Source organism: Puma concolor, chromosome A3, assembly GCF_028749965.1.
Source record: "Puma concolor isolate L17-30 chromosome A3, mPumCon1.1.hap2, whole genome shotgun sequence".
Taxonomy (NCBI): Eukaryota; Metazoa; Chordata; class Mammalia; order Carnivora; family Felidae; genus Puma; species Puma concolor.
The window spans coordinates 114,612,805-114,632,808 of NC_141669.1; the positions used below are offsets into that span (position 1 = coordinate 114,612,805).

At 48.2% G+C, this 20,004-nt stretch overlaps 2 protein-coding genes across 2 annotated transcripts in view; both read left to right on the top strand.

Moving 5' to 3' along the window:
- The window catches only part of HCK (HCK proto-oncogene, Src family tyrosine kinase), a 41,353-nt gene extending 26,300 nt beyond the window's left edge, over positions 1-15,053 (top strand). Inside the window, exons 7-13 of the mRNA XM_086701949.1 lie at positions 551-700; positions 1,242-1,394; positions 2,865-3,044; positions 3,841-3,917; positions 10,167-10,320; positions 11,167-11,298; positions 14,530-15,053. Coding sequence (XP_086558075.1) covers positions 551-700; positions 1,242-1,394; positions 2,865-3,044; positions 3,841-3,917; positions 10,167-10,320; positions 11,167-11,298; positions 14,530-14,729 — 1,046 coding nt within the window. The 3' untranslated portion in view covers positions 14,730-15,053. The remainder of the gene's footprint in view (positions 1-550; positions 701-1,241; positions 1,395-2,864; positions 3,045-3,840; positions 3,918-10,166; positions 10,321-11,166; positions 11,299-14,529) is intronic.
- Positions 15,054-19,656: 4,603 nt separating this feature from the next.
- Positions 19,657-20,004, top strand: part of TM9SF4 (transmembrane 9 superfamily member 4) — a 53,656-nt gene continuing 53,308 nt past the window's right edge. Inside the window, exon 1 of the mRNA XM_025931863.2 lies at positions 19,657-19,854. Coding sequence (XP_025787648.1) covers positions 19,840-19,854 — 15 coding nt within the window. The 5' untranslated portion in view covers positions 19,657-19,839. The remainder of the gene's footprint in view (positions 19,855-20,004) is intronic.

A 20,004-nucleotide genomic window follows, 5' to 3' on the forward strand; every position in this document is an offset into this window, starting at 1 on the left:
TTATTTATTTATGAGAGAGAGAGAGAGAGAGAGAGAGAGAGAGAGAGAGAGGGAGAGAGAACAAGCGGGGGAGGGGCAGAGAGAGAGGGAGACACAGACTCCGAAGCAGGCTCCAGGCTCTGAGCGGTCAGCACAGAGCCCGACGTGGGGCTCGAACTCACAGACCGTGAGATCATGACCTGAGCCGAAGTCGGACGCTTAACCGACTGAGCCACCCAGGCGCCCCAGCATTACATCTTTTAATCCTCAGGCAATGTGATAAAGTAGGGGGAGTGATGGTGACCAATCCCATCTCACAGATGAGGAAGCCGAGGCACACGGCGGTGACATAGCACTTGTTCAGAGTCTGTCTGCTGGACGTGGAGGAGGCTGGGCAAGAACCCAGACGGCCTGACTCCACAGCCCACTCTTAACTTGACTCCACTGCCCAGGTGCCCACACAGTGTCAGCAGTGGCCTTACAGGGGTGTCGGGAGGGGGTGTCAGAGTGCTAACACGAGGTGGCAAGGCTGAGACCCCACTCCTGAAGGATTTCTCTCTGGCCAATGCAGGAAGCTACTCTTTGTCAGTGCGAGACTACGACCCCCAGCACGGGGACACGGTGAAACATTACAAGATCCGGACCCTGGACAGCGGGGGCTTCTACATCTCCCCACGGAGCACCTTCAACACCCTGCAGGAGCTGGTGGCTCACTACAAGAGTGAGTCCTGCCCAGGGCTGCGTCCCAACCAGCGTGGACTCGTCTCTCAAGAATCCTAGTGAAGGGTGCCCTGTAGCCTCTAAGGCCTGCCGAGCTCTTCCTGACCCTCCCCAGACAAATAGTTGCTGTGAGGGTTTTTTTTAATGTTTAGTTTTGAGAGAGAGAGAGACAGAGACAGAGAGAGAGAGAGAGACAGAGCGTGAGTGGGGAAGGGGCAGAGAGAGAGAGGAAGACACCGAATCTGAAGCAGGCTCCAGGCTCCGAGCTGTCAGCACAGAGCCCGACCGCGGCTCCAACTTATGAACCACGAGATGATGACCTGAGCCGAAGTCGGATGCCTAACCAACAGAGCCACCCAGGCGCCCTGACAAATAGTTGCTTTGATTCTCCTGAAGTCTCAGGCTTGTTGAGCAGGAAAGTCAAGGTGGCATCTTGGGAATGTCCCCGATGGTAGCAGCCACAGGCAGAGGACAAGGCAGGGAGGCCTCCAAGGGCAAGCCTCTAGCTGGCTGCCCTCCACTAACCAAGGGCTCTGTTCCAGAGGGGAGTGATGGACTCTGCCAGAAGCTGATAGTGCCCTGCGTGTCCTCCAAGCCCCAGAAGCCATGGGAGAAAGATGCCTGGGAGATCCCACGGGAATTACTCAAGCTAGAGAAGAAACTTGGAGCCGGGCAGTTTGGGGAAGTCTGGATGGGTAAGGATCCAGGGCCAGAGGGTGGAGGGAGGGCAGAAAGACAAGGAGGTCTTTGCTTCCAGGAATGGACTGAGGCAAAGTGGGGATGCCACCAGGTATAAGGGGAGATTTGAATAATAACCATAAAGGAGCAATTCCTTTGATAGCAACCACATTGTCCTGCTATGCAAACACTGATTTGCCTTGGAGGCCAGGCTTGTTGGGGTCCAGGTCTTCCTTCTGGGAAGGAGAAGTCCTGGATGAGGAATCTGCTTCCTTGTGTGGAGCTGGAACAGTCCACCAGTCTGGGGTAGAGATAACCAGAGGCCTCCTAGGATGATGAAAAAGTGGGGAAATGTAGTTTGGAGATTTTCAGGTAAGTTCAATGTTGCCAACTGATGAACAAGCTGCCCTGAGCGCTCGTCATGTGCCCAGTGCCACGCGAAGGCATCGTGGGGCACCCAAAAGGCAGGCTGTCCTGCCCCTAATAACTTGAGAACATCAGTGCCTTCTCTGCAGGACGTGGGGTAGATGCCTGGCCAGTGCCCGGTGCACTCCACCATGTTCCAAATGGGAGCGAAGGTGACTTACAGAGATGCAAACAATTCAGCCAGAAAAAATAAGTTTAAATTTCATGTATTTCAAATACATTTACTAAGACCCTGTTGTGTGCCAGGTATTGAATAAGAGAATGTGGCAGAGAAAGTATGGAGAAGAATGTAAAATGGATCTGGGTGATAAGGTTAGAAAACCAAAAATATTATGTAAGGCCTTAGACTCTCACCACAGGAAGACCTCAGATCTGGATTTGAGCTTCCTGGCAGCCAAGGCAAAAATGGAAACACAAGTAATTATGAGATTTACAAGATCAACAAGATGAAGCAGGGGTGTGGTGGGTTGGGTCCCTGTGGTGGGAGGGGGAGTTGGGTGCTTGAGAGACTGATTGATAGGCAGGCTGATTGGTGCACAAAAAGGAAGGGGGAGTTTGGTGGATGAGGAGGTGGGCAAAGCGGGCAAGGCCAAATCATACAGGGCCTGTGGACCGTGATATGGCTGGTGTTTATTTTGAGAGCAGTGTTAAGATTAAAACATTTTAAGCAAAGATAGTGTGTATGTATGATTATGTGTCAAAGCAAAAGTGATGTGTGTGTGTGTGCCCATGCGTGTGCAAGTAATAACTGAGCGTTGTTTTGAGGCGATTCTTGAATCCTGACAACAGCCCTTCAAAGGCAGTACTGATCCTTTCCACTTGGCACATGAGGAAACCACAGCTCAGAGAGGTCAAGTGACTTACCCAAGGGCACATGGCCAGGAAGTGGTGAACTAGCCTTCAAGCTGCATCTTTCTGAGGCCAAAGCCTTTCCCTTTCTGAGGACTGAGATAAGCAGGGAAGGCTTTCTGGAGGAGGCAGGCCTGCAGCAGGGCCTCCCAGAGCTGTGGGGAAAGAGCAGTGGGTTCTGACCACCTTTCCTGTTCCCTCTCCTGCTCCAGCCACCTACAACAAGCACACCAAGGTGGCCGTGAAGATGATGAAGCCAGGGAGCATGTCCGTGGATGCCTTCCTGGCAGAGGCCAACCTGATGAAGACTCTGCGGCATGATAAGCTGGTGAAACTGTATGCAGTGGTCACCAAGGAGCCCATCTACATCATCACAGAGTTCATGGCCAAAGGTGCTGCCCTCTGGGGGCTGGGGATGCAGGCCGTGGCTCATACTAGTCGATTACGGACTCAGAGGTGACTCTGACATGGCTCTTGCCCTCAAGATGCCCCTGGTCTGGCCAGGAGCTCTTCTTGAACTTGAGTGCTTGGGCCTCCATTGGCAGTGAGTGGCCCAGCCCTCCTGGTTCATGGGGTAAAATCATGGTAAGGGGATGCCAGAGGACGGGGAGCTCACGGAGCTACAGGAGAGGGCAGTATGGCCAGAGCCCCGCTGGGTAATGCTAGAAGAGGCTTAAGCCTTCGAGGCTGGGGGCAGCTCCCTGCCTCACCAGCCATCCCTCCTGTGTGGACCATGCTCTGGAAAAGAGTTGGCCAAGCACTCGTTCCGAGCTGCCCGCACCTGGCCGACCTGTGATTTCTCAGGGAGTTTTTTTAGGCCACCGCTCCACAACTATTTTCAATCCCTGCCCATTTTTTGTAAACAGCAGCACATCACGCAACCTCATTTAGTGCAATCTGGAAACCTGAAAACGCTTTTCATTTTCTAAATACACAGTTATGCCGGCGCCCTAAAGCCATGGCCCTGTTCCACCAGGCTCAGAAAGCTCTCTTTCCGTCAAAAGAAATAGAGATTGCCCCCCGGTCTAGGAATCACAAAGTCATCTTTAAAAACACTCAAATTGTATGTCTCAAACACAAGGAGTGGCAAGTAAATGTTTTTATTGAAGTCCATCACAACAAACAACTTTAACCATTCACCAAAACAGTGACCGCAGTCCTGTGGCTTCCCCTCCTCCCCCCACACAGGAAGCCTGCTGGACTTCCTGAAAAGTGCAGAGGGCAGCAAGCAGCCATTGCCAAAGCTCATCGACTTCTCAGCGCAGGTGAGTCTGATGGGGAAGTGGGGGGAGGGGACAGGAATTCAATGATTTATGTAACACGTTCTCATTGGACACGTGCTGTAATAATAGCACGCAATCATAGCTAACATGTACTGAGCGCTCAGAACAACAGTCCAGCTGATCCTCCAACAACGCGAGTGAACTGTGGCAGGTCCACTTATAAGTGGGTTCTTTTTTTTTTTTTTTAACTTTTTCTTTACATTTATTTATTTTTGATAGAGAGGGACAGAGCATGAGTGGGGCAGGGGTAGAGAGAGAAGGAGACACAGAATCCGAAAGCAGCCTCCAGGCTCCGAGCTGTCAGCCCAGAGCCTGACACGGGGCTCGAGCTCACCAACCCGAGATCATGACCTGAGCCGAAACTAACAGCCGGATGCTTAACCGACTGAGCCACCCAGGCGCCCCGCGGATTCTTTTTTATAGAGTACAGTACCGTAAATGTATGTTCTCTTTCTTATGATTTCCTTAATACCATTTCTCTTCTCAGGCTTGTTTTATTGTAAGAACACAGGATATAATACACATAACATACAAAACACGTATTAACCAATTGTTTATGTTATCGGTAAGGCTTCCTGTCAATAGTAGGCTATTAGTAGCTAGGTTTTGGGGGGAGTCAGAAGTTATATGTGGATTTCTGACTGTGTGGGGGTTGGTGCCCCTGACCCTGTGTTGTTCAAGGGTCAACTGTATACTTAAAAAAAAGGGTTTTTTTACATTTATTTATTTTTGAGAAACAGAGTGAGACAAAGCATGAGCGGGGGAGGGGCAGAGAGCGAAGGAGATGCAGAATCTGAACCAGGCTCCAGGCTCTGAGCAAGCGGTCAGCACAGAGCCTGATGGGGGCTGGAAACCACAAACTGTGAGATCGTGACCTGAGCCGAAGTCAGACGCTCAACCGACTGAGCCACCCAGGTGCCCCAACTGTATACTTTTTATGTGTCTTGTAGGTACTGGTTCATCCAGTCCTCACATGAACCTTAGAGTGGGATTTTTATGATCTGTTCTTATGGAACAGACTATTCCAAAGCTTAGTAGCTTGAATTAACAGCAATGTATTATTTCTTGTGATTCTGTGGGTTGACTGGGGTTGGCTGGGTGGTTCTTCTGTTCCACATGGTGAAACTGAGGTCACTCATGTGGATGCATTCTGCTGAGAACTTGCCTGGGGCTAGAATGGCCAACATGGCGGCTCATCCTCCGGGGTCTCTCTCCTGTGGACCTTCGTCACTTGATAGTCCAGTCAGAGCTTCTTTACAGCATGGTGGCTCGGTTCCAAGAGGGAGTATTCCAACAGGTCTAGCTCTGTGTGCAAGGCCTTATGAATCCTCTCCTCCTATCATGCTTGCTACTGTTTCATTGGCCAAAGTATGGCCCACAGCCCAGACCAGAGTCAGTGTGGGAGGGGACTGCACAAGGGCATGAGTCCCAAGAGACACAGTCCATTGGGGGCCACCAGTGTAGCAGTCTGGCCACAGATAGGTAATTGTAATCCCATTTTACAGAATAGGATATTAAGGCATAGAGAGGAAACTGAGGCCCAGTGAGGTTAAGTAGTTTGCCTAAATCACTGTGTTGATTTGGGGGGATATGGCAGTGAATGAAATGGAGAGTATTTCTCTCCTCCCAGAGTTTAGAGACATTAAACAACTGAATCTCTGAAAGAGCCATTACCCAAGTGATCCTGGCTCAGCGTCAAAAGAAAGCAGTATCCAGCAAAACAAATAATGTACACAAACCACAGAAGCACTCTTAAAATCCCAATTTCTTTCTCATCTTCCCTTTACTCTTTGCAGCTCTTCTTACCCGCGGCCTGAGTGCTTTTCACTTCTGTCCTCTGTCATCCTCTCCTCTCTGTGGGAAACCGGGAGGAAAGGGATGCTGTGGGAGTACATGGCTAGAGCATTTATCATGGTCCAGGAGCAACCCAAGAGGTCTTCCCAGAGGAAGAGGCTTCTAGGCTGAATCCTTAAGGGTGAGTGGAAATTAGGCAGCTGGAATGGAGAGAGAAGGGTATTCTAGATAGAAGAAACAGCCTGTGCCAAAGCCCATGGGGGAAAAACAAAAGAGCTGGGCCTGGTCAGTAGGAACCTGGGACTGGCAAAGATAAAGGGGGTGTGGTTTGCAGCCTGAAGGGTGTTAAGTGAGACGTGCCTAGGGCCTAGGGCTGTGTCTTCTGGAGATCTTTAAGGCAGAACTCATTTGAGTATGAAAATCCCAATGGTGGGGGAGGGGATGTTCAGAGGTATAAAAAAAAGAGACCTTAAATTTTTTTTATATTTATTTTTGAGAGAGAGAGTCAGACAGACAGAGCATGAGTTGGGGAGGGGCAGAGAGAGAGGGAGACACAGAATCTGAGGCAGGATTCAGGCTCTGAGCTGTCAGCACAGAGCTCGATGCAGGGCTTAAACTCACGAACATCGAGACTGTGACCTGAGCCACAGTCAGACACTTAACCGACTGAGCTACCCAGGCACCCCAAAAAAAGGCTTTAAGTTTTGGAGCCTGGAATGCCAGAGGCATATGGAAATCAAGGCCTGATATTTATTTTCACTGTAATGGTCCCTGTCCCTAGGCAAACAATAGTCTGGCCTGTAACTAAATTATAACCATCAGACTGGCAAGTAATCTTGCTGGGGGAGAGTCAGGCTGGGCAGAAGCCACTTTCCCTGTTTCACAGATGGGAAAACAGAAACCAAGGGAGCGAAAGAGGTTCCTGGCCCTTGTATGTCCAGGGCAGAGGGTCTGGGGATAGGAAGGAGGCAACCTGGGGACTTGGTCTTCACCTCCAGTCCTAGAGAGGCAGATTGTGCAGTAGAAGATGCCCCAGCCCTGTCACCAACTGGCCGTCTGGGCCTCAGATCTACCATGAACCTGAGTGTCTTCATTTGTCAAATGAGGGAATTAGACCACATCTGTACTCTTCAAGTTCAAAAGCCCTTTTTTAAGCCATAATTCTGTTGATCAAATGAAATCTTATATAGCAGCTGAATATTTTGTTTAATTTTTTAAAAACGTTTTTATTTATTTTTGAGAGAGAGAGAGAGAGCATGAATGGGGGTGGGGCAGAGAGAGAGGGAGACACAGAATCTGAAGCAGGCTCCAGGCTCTGAGCTGTCAGCACAGAGCCTGACGTGAGGCTCAAACTCACGACCTGAGGCAAAGTCAGATGCTCAACCGACTGAGCCACCCAGGTGTCCCAGGAGCCAAATATTTTAAAACAGAGCGGCTCTGATTGAAGAGGGTGCCCTTTGCTTTGTCCTGTCATCCACAAGACAACCTTGAGGTATCAGTAGGATTCGGTTTGAAGAGCCCGGAGCTGGAACAGCCCTACAGACCCTTCCAGCCCTAATTCTGTGGGTTCCCTGATAACTCTCAGAAGTAAACCCAAGTTTTAATGCTCAACATCAAGGCAGCCTGCTTGGTGCTTATGAAATCTCACCCCCTCAGCGACTCCTAGTTCTTAGACCACCCCTGAGCCCAGGGAACCTCTTCGTTACTCATTCAGGTGACAAATCCTTGAGAAGCAACGCTGTGTAGGTACATGGGCGGAGGAATCACAGAGTTTTGGTATTGATCCCAGTTCTGCCTGTGTAGCTTTAAGCAAGTTGCTTAACCTCTCTGAATGCCACTTTCCTCAACAGGGAGCATGAATAGCCACTGTTAAAGTGGATACTTACGTGCCAGACACTGTTGTAAACCCTTGATGCAGGCATGGAGGATTAATCCTCACATGACCCCTCAGAAGCAGGTTCTATTGTTGCCCTCCTTTTACAGAGAAGAAAAGGAAAGCACAGAGGAGTGAAGTAGCTTGCTTGAGATCACAGAGCTGTGGGGCTCAGGCTGAGCTGGTCCAACTCCAGAGTCACTGAGGCATTAACCTCTACTATCTCCCAAATTGGGTTAATCCCACCTGCCCCACTGAGCATATGTGAATATCAATAACGTGAATGTCTGCCTGTGGGCACTAAAAAATGGTAACTGGTAGCGTGAGTGCCTGTTCTTTCAAATCTAAGGCCACAAATCCAGGTAGAGTAATGGATTAGTGCACAGATGCTGAGCTGGGCTTTTGGGGTTCCAATCCTGGTCTCCACTTGGACCAGTTACTTATTTCTCTAGGATTAACCTTTCTTGCCTGGGAAATATGGCTGATAGCAATCGTGCCTCCCCCCAAAGCACAGAGTAAATGCGATTTCAGCTCAAGTATCATCTTCCGATAAATGAATAAACGACAATGTTTTCCATTAACATAATAACCCTTGTTAACTCTTCTGTCGTCTAAGGACTCCTGATAAATGTCCCCCTCCCCCCGCCCCGGCAAGACCTTGTCTCATCTCACCCCTAGCCTGCGATTCCCAACAAAAGCACAGTCTCAAGTTTTTGCTGGAAAGCTTGAAGACTCACACCTCAGTTCCAGTAGCCATGGGTGCCCCCTGCTGGCCACTTCCCAAAAGTGTGCCCCCCACTTGCCTCTGACCTTGAGTAGGCTTGTTTTGGTTTGGTCTGTCTTGCCATGCTCCCCTATCCCACCCCCCAAATCTCACCAGATTGCACCCAGCTGCAATCCTCCAAAACAATCCTCCAATTCTGCAGTAATTAGAGGCAACGTGGGGCACAGGTATTGGAAATCCACAGACTGGTTTGAATCCGGCATCCAAAATTTTCCTGGTTGTATGATCTGGAAAGTGTCCCCCCTCTATAAAACATATAAACGTATTATAATGAGACCTGGCCCAAGGAGCTCAAAGCCCAATTTGTAAACTGTAAGTACTGTTTTCTGGGTGTCTGGGAACTCATTATAAACCTCTTTATGAGAGTTAAACGCACAAACCCTTGTAAGTGAAAAATGTCTCTGAGGAAAAAAATCCCACATCTTTCTGTCAGAGGCTTCCAGGGACCCATTCATTGTGAATAAGAATCCTCCATACAGGGGCACCTGGCTGGCTCAGTTGGAAGCGCATGCGACTCTCGATCTCGGTGTCATGAGTTCAAGCCCCATGTAGAGATTACTTAAAAAAGATTTTTTTAGGGGCACCTGGGCGGCGCAGTCGGTTAAGCGTCCGACTTCAGCCAGGTCACGATCTCGCGGTCCGTGAGTTCGAGCCCCGCGTCGGGCTCTGGGCTGATGGCTCAGAGCCTGGAGCCTGTTTCCGATTCTGTGTCTCCCTCTCTCTCTGCCCCTCCCCCGTTCATGCTCTGTCTCTCTCTGTCCCAAAAATAAATAAACGTTGAAAAAAAAAAATTAAAAAAAAAAAAAAAGATTTTTTTAACTTAAAAAAAAAAAAGAATCTTCCATATAGTCTATTATTCATTCAGCAGCCATAATGGCATTAAAATATGTATCAGGCCATGTCATACTCCTGCTCCAGTCCTTCTACCATCCTCCCATTGCACTCAGAATACAGTCCAACCCCTCTTCAAACCTAGAAGGTTCTTCACAACCAGCCGCCTCCCTTTCAACTTCAACTCCATGTGGCAACTTCTGCTCAGCCCCCTGTTCCGTGAACACCCAAACTCATTCCTACCTCTGGGCCTTTGCATATGATGTTCTTGCTGCCAGGAATACTCTTATTTCACACACTTAGTACCACCACTTGGATCTTTGCCAAAACTTCACCTCCTCAAAGCAGCCTTCCCTGACCACCCAATCCAAAACAGCCCTCTACACTTCATGTCCTGCTTCTGCTTTATCCTTTATGGCACTTACTGCCACCTGCAGGGGCATTGCCTGCCTCAGCACCCGCTCAAGTAATAGGTCTGGCACCCGGGAGACACTCAGATTTTTGTTGAATGAATAAATGAATTTTCCCCACCCAAGCTTGAGAATGAAGAAGGTACAAGAGATATACAGCAGAGTATGACATTAGCCTAGGTTGTCCCCAGAAAGAGGGCTGGGGATGAAAGTACCTCACAGTATCCTGGTGTGTGTGTGGGCGGGGGAGGTTCCTGGGAAAATAATGCCATTGCTTTTTCCTCAAAGTAGTCTCTGGGAGTTTGGGAACCCTAGAGAAAAACCCCCAAAGAGAACCAGGCCCTGAGATTCCCCCCAGCCTGGACATGAAGGGAGAGAAATGCCAACCTGAGCTCAGGACCCTTCCATAAGAAAGGGGGAGCTGCGTGCACACACTTCCCCGTTTTCTCAAACTTGGACGCTCCTCTTGTGTTTTGGGGTGGGACCCACCTTGGACTGGGCCACTTGTGAGGATGAAGGTGTCTCTGTTTTGGGTGGAGATTGCAGAAGGCATGGCCTTCATCGAGAAGAGGAACTACATTCACCGAGATCTCCGAGCCGCCAACATCCTGGTCTCTGCGTCCCTGGTGTGCAAGATTGCCGACTTTGGCCTGGCGCGTGTCATTGAGGACAATGAATACACGGCCCGGGAAGGTAGGGAGCGCCGCCCAGGGACCGTGGGGCCACTTGGGTGGGCTGTGAGTGCTGAGAGTTGAGACATGTGTCTGTCCTGGCACCAGCTCTTGTCATTAAGCTTGATGGAGTCCTTCTGGATAGAGTCTCCAGGCCTGTAGTCTCACCCAGTGGCTCTGATCAATTTTAGGTTGCGCTAGCCAAGTGCATGTTGGATTTAAGGGGAGGGCAACTTTGTGGGTAATAGATGAAAACTGGGAAAAATCCAAATGTCCATAAGTAGTAGAATGGATATATAAGTTGTGGTACATTCATGTAATATGATGTTATGCAGCAATGGAAAATTCCAAACCAGTGCTACATGCAAAAGTCGTTGCAGGATGGCTCCATTTATATACAATTCAGAAACAGGCAAACTCGCGTATGAATAGCAACATTATTCATAACAGCCAGAAAGTGGAAGCAACAACGGAATATTGTTCAGCCACAAAAAAGGAACCAAGTACTGATACATGCTAACCGTGGATACACTTTCAAAACATCATGTTAAGTGAAAGAAGCCAGACACCAGGATGGCATATTGTATGATCCCATTTATACGAGGCCTTAAGGACCCTACTCTTCAGGGGCTGTGGTTCACTGCAGTATCAGCTGAATCAACGAGGGGGCCCAGAGTGTCAGCTCCCCCGCCACACCCCACACCCCTCTGCCTGTTCCTCTCTACTCTAGATATCTGTCCTGAGGATAGATACCCCTTGCTTCCGCAGAGGCGGGACTGAAGGGTGTGCCCCTGTCCTGTTCCCTAGCACACACCCAGCCCCGACTGCTCCCAGACTCTCGCTGACTCTGCTCTGTCCAACCCCACAGGGGCCAAGTTCCCCATCAAGTGGACGGCTCCTGAGGCCATCAACTTTGGCTCTTTTACCATCAAATCAGACGTCTGGTCCTTTGGTATTCTGCTGATGGAGATCGTCACCTATGGCCGGATCCCTTACCCAGGTAGGGAAGGGGGCATCAGCTGCGACTGCTTCCATGGCCCAGCCTGGGTCCCTTCACTTGTCAGTGTGTCCATTCAGGCAGAGATCTTGATCCTTGCCCCCAACCTCCCCTCACCTGCCCCATCTCAGTTCAATGTACCACCATCCACCCAATTTCTTAGGCTGAAAATCTGGGGGCTTCCTTGGTCCTTCCTTTTCTCTCACACCTTGCTACATGCAAGCAGTCACAAGATTCTGGCCATTTGACTCCAAAATACACACCCAGGGGCACCTGAGTGGCTCAGTTGGTTAAGCAACCGACTCTTGATTTTGGCTCAGGTTATGATCCACGGTTCTTGAGTTCGAGCCCTGCAGTGCAGAGCCTGCTTGGGATTCTCTCTCTTTGCCCCTCTCCTGCTCATGCTCACTCTCTCTCTCTCTCAAAATAAATACACTTTAAAAAATACACATCCACTTTTTTTTTTTAATGTTTATTTTTGAGCATCATGATCTCACAGTTCGAGGGTTCAAGACCGGCGTCGGGCTCTGTGCTGACAGCTCAGAGCCTGGAGCCTGTTTGATTCTGTGTATCCCTCCCTCTGTCCCTCCCCCGCTCATGCTCTGTCTCTCTCTCAAAAATAAATATTAAAAAAAATTTTTTTTTAATTTTCCCCACCAGACACTGAGCTCTATGAAGCCAGAAAACACGTCTATATTCCTCATTAATATATCTGCACTGCTCACCTCTGTGCTTGGCACATAGTCGATACTTAATAACTATTTGTTGAATGGATGAATGTATCCCCAATGTCTATGGGCAGCACCCTATGCTGAATAGACCACGTAGGTACAGATATACCCAACATGTAGATTGCCCAAGACTCAGTAAATAATGTCATTTTCTGTTCCTTTTTGGTCAGGATGTGTCCTTATGGATCTGTAGCCAGAATACTGGGAAGAAGGGGACAGGTAGATATAAAGGGTCCCTGACTTTATGTTCTTGCCCCATCCACGATTACACTTTGAGAAATTCACTTCGCTTCTTCTACCCCAGTGTTCTCACTTTTTAAAAATATAGGCAATGACATCAACCTTGCAGAAGTGGTTATGAAGATTAGAAATAGGGGCAGCTGGGTGACTCAGTCAGTTAAGCATCCAACTCTTGATTTTGGTTTAGGTCATGGTCCACGGCGTGTGAGTTAGAGACCCGCACTGGGCTCTGTGCTGAGAGCGCAGTCTGCTTGGGATTCTTAAAAAAAAATTTAATTTTAAAATTAAAAAAAAATTAAATGTCTTTAAAAAAATATTAAAGGGGGCACCTGGGTGGCTCAGTTGGTTGAGCTTCTGACTTCGGCTCAGGTCATGATCTCACGGTTCGTGAGTTCAAACTCCACATCAGGCTTGTTGCTGTCAGCACAGAGCCCGCTTCAGATCCTCTGGCCCTCTCTCTCTCTGCCCCTCCCCCGTTTGCACTCTCTCGAAAATAAATAAAATTTAAAGACATTTTTGAAAAGATTAGAAATAAAAGATGTAGATACTTGGTTCATTCATCACTATTGATCAAATACCTACTATGTGTTGGGCACTGAGGATACAGTGAGAGACGAGGTCTCTGCTCATAAGAAGCACATCCTAGCCATGGAGCACATCCAGGCTAGCATGTCATCCTAGGCTCTCCATCTCAGCTGGAGATCACTGCTGAGGAGAATATGAAGCAGGACGTGTGTGAGGGAGTGACATGGGGCACCTGTGAGAGAGGGTGACATGGGGCTCCCCAGCACCTGTCAGAGCAGGTCATATGTGACTTGAAAGACAGCTCAGTGAGGATCTAGAGAAAAGATTCCAGGGAGAAGGCATTGCTTTGCTAGCTCTTAGGTTAGGCCCGGAGGTGTGCCTGAAGAAAAGCAAGGAAGCCTGGTAGCTGGAGACAAGGAATGAGAGCAGATGGTGAACAATGAGGTTCGCAGGGACCAGATCAGGTAGGGCCCATGGTCATGGTGAAGGGTGTGGATTGTGGATGTTAGTCTAAGTGTACGGGAGCCATTGGAGAGTCTGGAGCAGGGAAGTAGCATCATCTGATTTCCATCTTTAAGTGATGCTTTGGTTCAACATGGAGAGTGGGTTGGGGGCTGGGGAGAAGGTAGCAGCCATAGCAGTGGGGACAGGGAGAGGTGGTAGAGACAGACGCAAGTTGATGGGTTGATACTACATTTCAAAAGAAGGAAAAATGTGACTTGCGGATGTGGAAGGTGAGACAGAGAGAGAGAGGGAGGAGAACCAAGGTCGACCCTCTTGGTTTTAGTGGAGTAGCTAGGTAGATGTTGGTCGATGGTCTAGGGATAGAACTTCAAGAGTTCTGGTTTAGCCCTGTTAAATTTGACGTGACTTGTAATATCCAGGTAAAGATGTTCAAAGAAGCACTTGGATGTATGAGTTTGGTGCGACTGGTAATATAAAATCGGGGATCATAGACATGTGGAAGATTGCTCTTAGGGATACCCCACATTGGGGCGCCTGGGTGGCTCAGTTGGTTGAGCGTCAGACTTTGGCTCAGGTCATGATCTCGTGGTCTATGAGTTTGAGCCTTGCATCGGGCTCTGTGCTGACAGCTAAGAGCCTAGAACCTGCTTCGGATTCTGTGTCTCCCTCTCTCTCTGCCCCTCCCCCGCTCATGCTCTGTCTCTGTCAAAAATAAATAAAACATTAAACAAAAATTTTAAGGATACCCCACATAAACATCAGTTGAACAAGGAAATGGTCCCACTCACAGAGTGACATAGAGACAGGCTGCCTGTTTTTTTCTTGAGAGTACACCAGTAAAAACCAGGCAATCGGTTATGGGACCTGAATCCATTAGGATGCATTAGGCTGGAAGTAACAAAATAACTAAGAGTGTGGAAACAGTAGGCGAGTTCTTAGTCCCCAGGATGAGGAGCCTGGCAGGATCATGTGTCTGTGTTGAAGGAAAGCGGAGGGGTGTATCTTCCAAGACCTCTTTTCTCATCAGGGAGGAACACCTTTCCTGCAGTCTCCTGGGAGAATGCCCCTCAGCTCCCATTGGCCAAAACTGGGTGCCATGTCCCTGCCCTGCCTGCAGGGGAGGCTGGGGAAGGGGTACCTGGCTTTCCCAGTGGGAGGGGCTCAGCTCCCAGGAGAGGTAAGAAGTGATGGCTCCTGGGGATGCAACAGTGTCTGCCACCCCAGGATTCCCTGTCCCAGTCCCTCCCTTTTTCACTCCATGGCTCCTTCTCAGGGATGTCAAACCCTGAGGTGATCCGGGCACTGGAGCATGGATACCGGATGCCTCGACCCGAGAACTGCCCCGAGGGACTCTACAACATGATGACACGCTGCTGGAAGAACCGCCCTGAGGAGCGGCCCACCTTCGAATATATCCAGAGCGTGCTGGATGACTTCTACACGGCCACGGAGAGCCAGTACCAACAGCCATGATGGGCAGAGCCTGGGCAGGGCCGAGTATCCAGCTGACGCCCGAGAGGTGGTTCCAGCACCATCTGCCTGGTGCCTGCTTGTCCTTCCCACTCCCGGACACCCACCCTCGTCCCAGCCACAGCGCCTCATCTGTCAGGTGGGTGGGCTGAACTGGACAATCTCTTTTTGACTCTAGCAATCTCCAGTCTGCCATCCTCAGGAGACCCCAAGCTGATATTTCTTCTAGTGCCTGGGACAGCTGGATTCCGGTTACAGCTGTGGTTTGGACGGGAAACTTTTAAAAATCATGAAATAAATATTTAAATAAAAGATACAAATGCTAAAGGTTTTCCTGACAGCTTGTCTTGTTCTGCCAGTTCCTGAATATCTATTTGCCTTTTTGCTAGATGACAAGACAGAAAGGGGCAGGGACCCTTCCAAAGACCAGCAGTCTGAAGAGAAATGGGGGCCAATGCTCCAGCTTTTCTAACTGCCCCCCAAGTAGTCGCTGGCTATGTTAGTTTCCTTTGGCTTCTGCAACAAATGACCACAAACTTGGTGGCTTAAAACACAAATTCATTATCTCACAGCTCCAGAGGTCAGAGTCTGAAATGGGTTTGGCAGGCCTACGTGCCTTTTGGAGCCTCTAGGGGAGAATTCATTTCCTCGTCTTTTCTGACTTCTAGAAACTGACACATTCCCTGACTCGTGCTTTTCTTCCACTCGTCACTCCAGACTGCTTGTCCTCACATCTCCTTCCCTGATCGGCTCCTGCCTCCCTCTTTCACATGTAGGGATACCTGTTAGTACATTGGGCCCACCTGGAGAATCCAGACTAACTTTTCCCTTTCAAGATCTTTAATCACATCTGCAAAGCAAAGCCCCTTTTGCCATGTAAGGCAACATCTTCACAGGATCCAGGGATTAAGACAGGGACATCTTGGGCAGGGAGGAGGGGCCTTATTCTGCTAATCACATTGGCACTGGGATGCTGGATGGGTTGTGTCTCCAAAGAGCTGAGTTTGCCAAGATGATAGGAATGATTTTTCATGACTGGAGCCCGGACTTTCCTGCCAAGCCACAGTGATACTTGAGCTGGTTAGTCTGGGTCTCCCCTAGGGCTGCAGGGCTGTCCGAAGCCGGGGCATTTCCCATGGCCAAGCAGCCATCGTGGTTGTTAAGATGGTATCCACCATCGTAGGAATACCAGAGTCTGGAGATGTAGTTGCTGAGACGTATCTGGTTCCCTGCGTGGGAAGTTCTCAGTAGAGGGGAGGGAGATGTGGGAAGGAAGTAGAGAGGACAAGGATCAATGGGCCCTTTCTGCATGTTGTCTCAGTTGAAAGTGCCTGACATTAGCTTTCGTTGGAAGGGGAACAACGGGAAGAGGTGGACAGCGAGATGGGGAGCCAATGACACCTTTCTATATCATTGCATCCCCTGAAAGATTTACTTCACAGCACCTGCCAGGGTCCCCTGGAGCCCTATCCTGAATTGCTTCTGTACCCCCGAGTAGCACAGAGGAACTGGGTATAAGCAGTGGAAAGCACATCTGGCAGTGTTTCAACTTACCTAGTTGGTAACTGAATTTCTCTCCTGCTATCTTGTTTGGGATATGTTTTTGGGTATCTGAAAGCGGAGCTCATCTCCTACAGTAGGAATTTGCACTAATGATTTGTGGTGCATTGGATTGCTGTTCAGTGATCCATAGGAGGGAGCCTATTGCTACATGGACAAGACCAGGGGTCAATGCCTACCCTCCTGCTCTTTCAGTTTAACTGCCCTCTACTGTGATTTATCCATCTGGTCACAGGAAAGACAGATTAAAACATGGGGACATATACAGCACCAAAGCACAGCCCATGAAAGAAAATATTGATACACTGGACTCCATTAAATTTAAAAACTCTGCTCTGAGAAAGACACTGTTAAGAAAATGAAAAGACAAGCTCCAATCTGGGAGAAAATATTTGCAAAACACATATCTGATAAAAGACCGGTATCCAAAATATACAAAGCATCCTTAAAGGCCAACAATAAGAAAACAAACAAGCCAATTAAGAAATGGTCAAAGACCTGAACAGACACCTCACAAAAGAAGATATGCTCAGTCTGTTAAGTGTCTGACTTCAGCTCAAGTCATGATCTCACAGTTTGTGAGTTCAAGTCCCGCATCCAGCTCCGTGCTGACAGCTCAGAGCCTGCAGCCTGTTTTGGATTCTGGGTCTCCCTCTCTCTCTCTGCCCCCCCGTGGCTTGTGCTCTCGCTCTCTCTCAAAAATAAAATAAATGAACATTAAAAAAGAAATAACAGATATGCAGGTGGCAAACAAGCCACCTGAGAAGATGTTCACCTGAGAAGACAAGAAGATGTTCAACATCATATGTCATTAGAGAAGTACAAATTGAAACAATGAGATATCACCACACATTACTTAGAATGGCCCAAATCCAACCACTGACAATACCAAAAGCTGGCAAGAACTTGGAGCAGCAAGAACTCTCATTCATTTGCTGGTGGGGATGCAAGATGGTGCAGTCACTTTGGAAAACATTTGGTCGCCTCTTACAAAACTACACATGTTCTTACCATACAACCCAGTAATTGCGTCCCTTGACATTTACTCAAGCATGTTGAAAACTTTTGTCCACATAGGAACCTACACGCTAATGTTTGCAGTAGCTTTATTTACAATTGTCAAAATTTGGAAGTGACTAGGATGCCTTTCTACAGGTGAAGAGATGAACAAACTGTGGTATATCCATATATTGGAATATTGTTCGGTGATCCAAAGGAACGAGCCATCAAGACACGGAAGAACCCTACACAACACAGAGCTAAGTGAAAGAAGCTAACCTGTAAAGGCTACACACCATGAAGTCCAACTGTGCCATTCTGGAAAATGCAAAACTTCAGAGATAATAAAAAGATCAGTGGTTGCCAGGGGTTTGGCAGAGAAGGAGGGATGAATAAAGAGGAACATAGGGGATTTTTAGGGTAGTGGAACCATTCTGTATGATACTTTTAATGGTGGATACATATCTGTCAAAACTCAATGCATAGCACAGAGTGTATTATAATGCAAATTACAGAATTAAGTTAATGAAAATAAAAATAATAATAGGCTCACCAATTGTAACATGTAGCATACTAAGGCAACATGTTAATAATAGAGGAAACTGGAGGCCAGGTGAGGGAGTATATGAGAATTTTGTGTTTTCTACTCATTTTTCTGTAAACTTACAACTGCTCTAAAAAATAAAGTCTGGGAGCACCTGGGTGGCTCAGTCGGTTAAGAGTCCGACTCTTGGGGCGCCTGGGTGGCGCAGTCGGTTAAGCATCCGACTTCAGCCAGGTCACGATCTCGCGGTCCGTGAGTTCGAGCCCCGCGTCAGGCTCTGGGCTGATGGCTCAGAGCCTGGAGCCTGTTTCCGATTCTGTGTCTCCCTCTCTCTCTGCCTCCCCCGTTCATGCTCTGTCTCTCTCTGTCCCAAAAAAAATAAATAAACGTTGAAAAAAAAAAAAAAAAAAAAGAGTCCGACTCTTGATTTCAGCTCAGATCATGATCTCACAGTTCATGGGTTCGAGCCCCATGTCAGGCTCCACAGTGACAGCACAGAGCCTGCTTGGGAATTCTCTCTTTCTCTCTCTCTCTCTCTCTCTGATCCTCTCTCTTTCATGTTTTCTCTAAATAAATAAATAAATAAATAAATAAATAATAAGTAAATAAACGTTAAAAAATAAAGTCTGCTGGGGTGCCTGGGTGACTCAGTGGGTTAAGTGTCCAACTATTGATTTCGGCTCAGGTCACGATTTTTCATGGTTTGTGAGATCAAACCCCGAACTGGGGGCTCTATGCTGACAGCACAGAGCCTGCTTGGGATTCTCTTTCTCCCTCTTTCTCTGCTTCTCCCCCTCCCTCCCTCTTTCTCTCTCTTGCTCTCTCTCTCTCTCAAAATAAATAAACATTCTTTAAAAAGTCTGTTAAATAAAAAAGTGAAAGAAAAAAAACATGGAAATAAATTTTGTGCCACCAATGCTTTGGGAAGACTTCATGGACTCCTCCCCTGCAAGGTGGCAAAGGAAAGTGTAGATAAGATGCCCCATTCTAAGGGGGTACTTGGGTGGCTCGATCAGTTGAGCATTGGACTCTTGATTTTGGCTCAGGTCCATGATCTCATGGTTCTTTTTTTTAAACAACTTTTTGAAAAAGTCTCTGGTAACACTGGTACTGTATCCACTTTACAGCAATACATGGAATAAATGAACTTTCAGATCTTTCCCAATTTTAACACCATGACTCTTTTGAGTCCCCTTTCCAGATATTGGAAATTGAGGCTTAGCAAGATTGAGTAACTTACCTCCAGTCACACTCTTAGCTAACCAGGCCATGGTGAAGTCCATATTCAAAGATGTCTTCCTCCATGAAATACGCTGCTTTTCATCGTTTAATAAGTAGTGTATTGTATTGGGCACCTACCATCTACCTGAAGGATTATAAAATAAATGTAAAAAGACAATTGTTTATTGAATACCTACCATATAACATTATATCATTAGATCCTCATCATAAGCCTATTATTATAATCCCTACCTATTTTGCCAATGAGAATAAGGTAGTACAAGGTTAAATAAAAGAGCGGATCCTACCCTCATAGGAATCACAATCTATTAGAGAGGATATAAAATAGTCAAGCAAATAATCATATACTTAATTACAAATTATTCTCGTACTTGGACTGCTATTGGAGCTCTGGTACCCATCCCACTCATTAAATCAGGGCCTCAAGTAACCCTGGCAACGGGTCTTCCTGCCAATAGTAAAGATGTCGTCCAGAGAACAAGCGCGTTTACGCACACCCCCATTACCCACAATACAGTGGGGAAGAAGAGGAGGAGCAGTCTCTGCCAGGAGTTAATATGGCCCCCATAGTTACACCATCCTTTCGTCACCTAATCAGCGACCTCCCTGCCCAGACCAGGCTGCCGATCAGGAGTTAAGTCTTCTCGCCCCCCTGCTGAACACGACTACAGGAGAGATCGAAGCCAGGCAGCACCCCACGGAGTTAAACTCCGTAACCAGGGAAACACCACTTCCGCTGACGTCATTACGGCGACACGTGGATCCAAGATGGCGGCGGCGATGGTGAGTGAAGGAGACTCCGGGAGCCAGAGCTGGAGCGGGGTCCTCCGGGGGCTCCCAGGACCTTCCAGCGCCGCATGCCTGGCCCGAGCCACCTCCGGGACCCCTAGCTCAGTCCTGAGGGACGTCCCTGACTGGGCTTGTCTCTCCCAA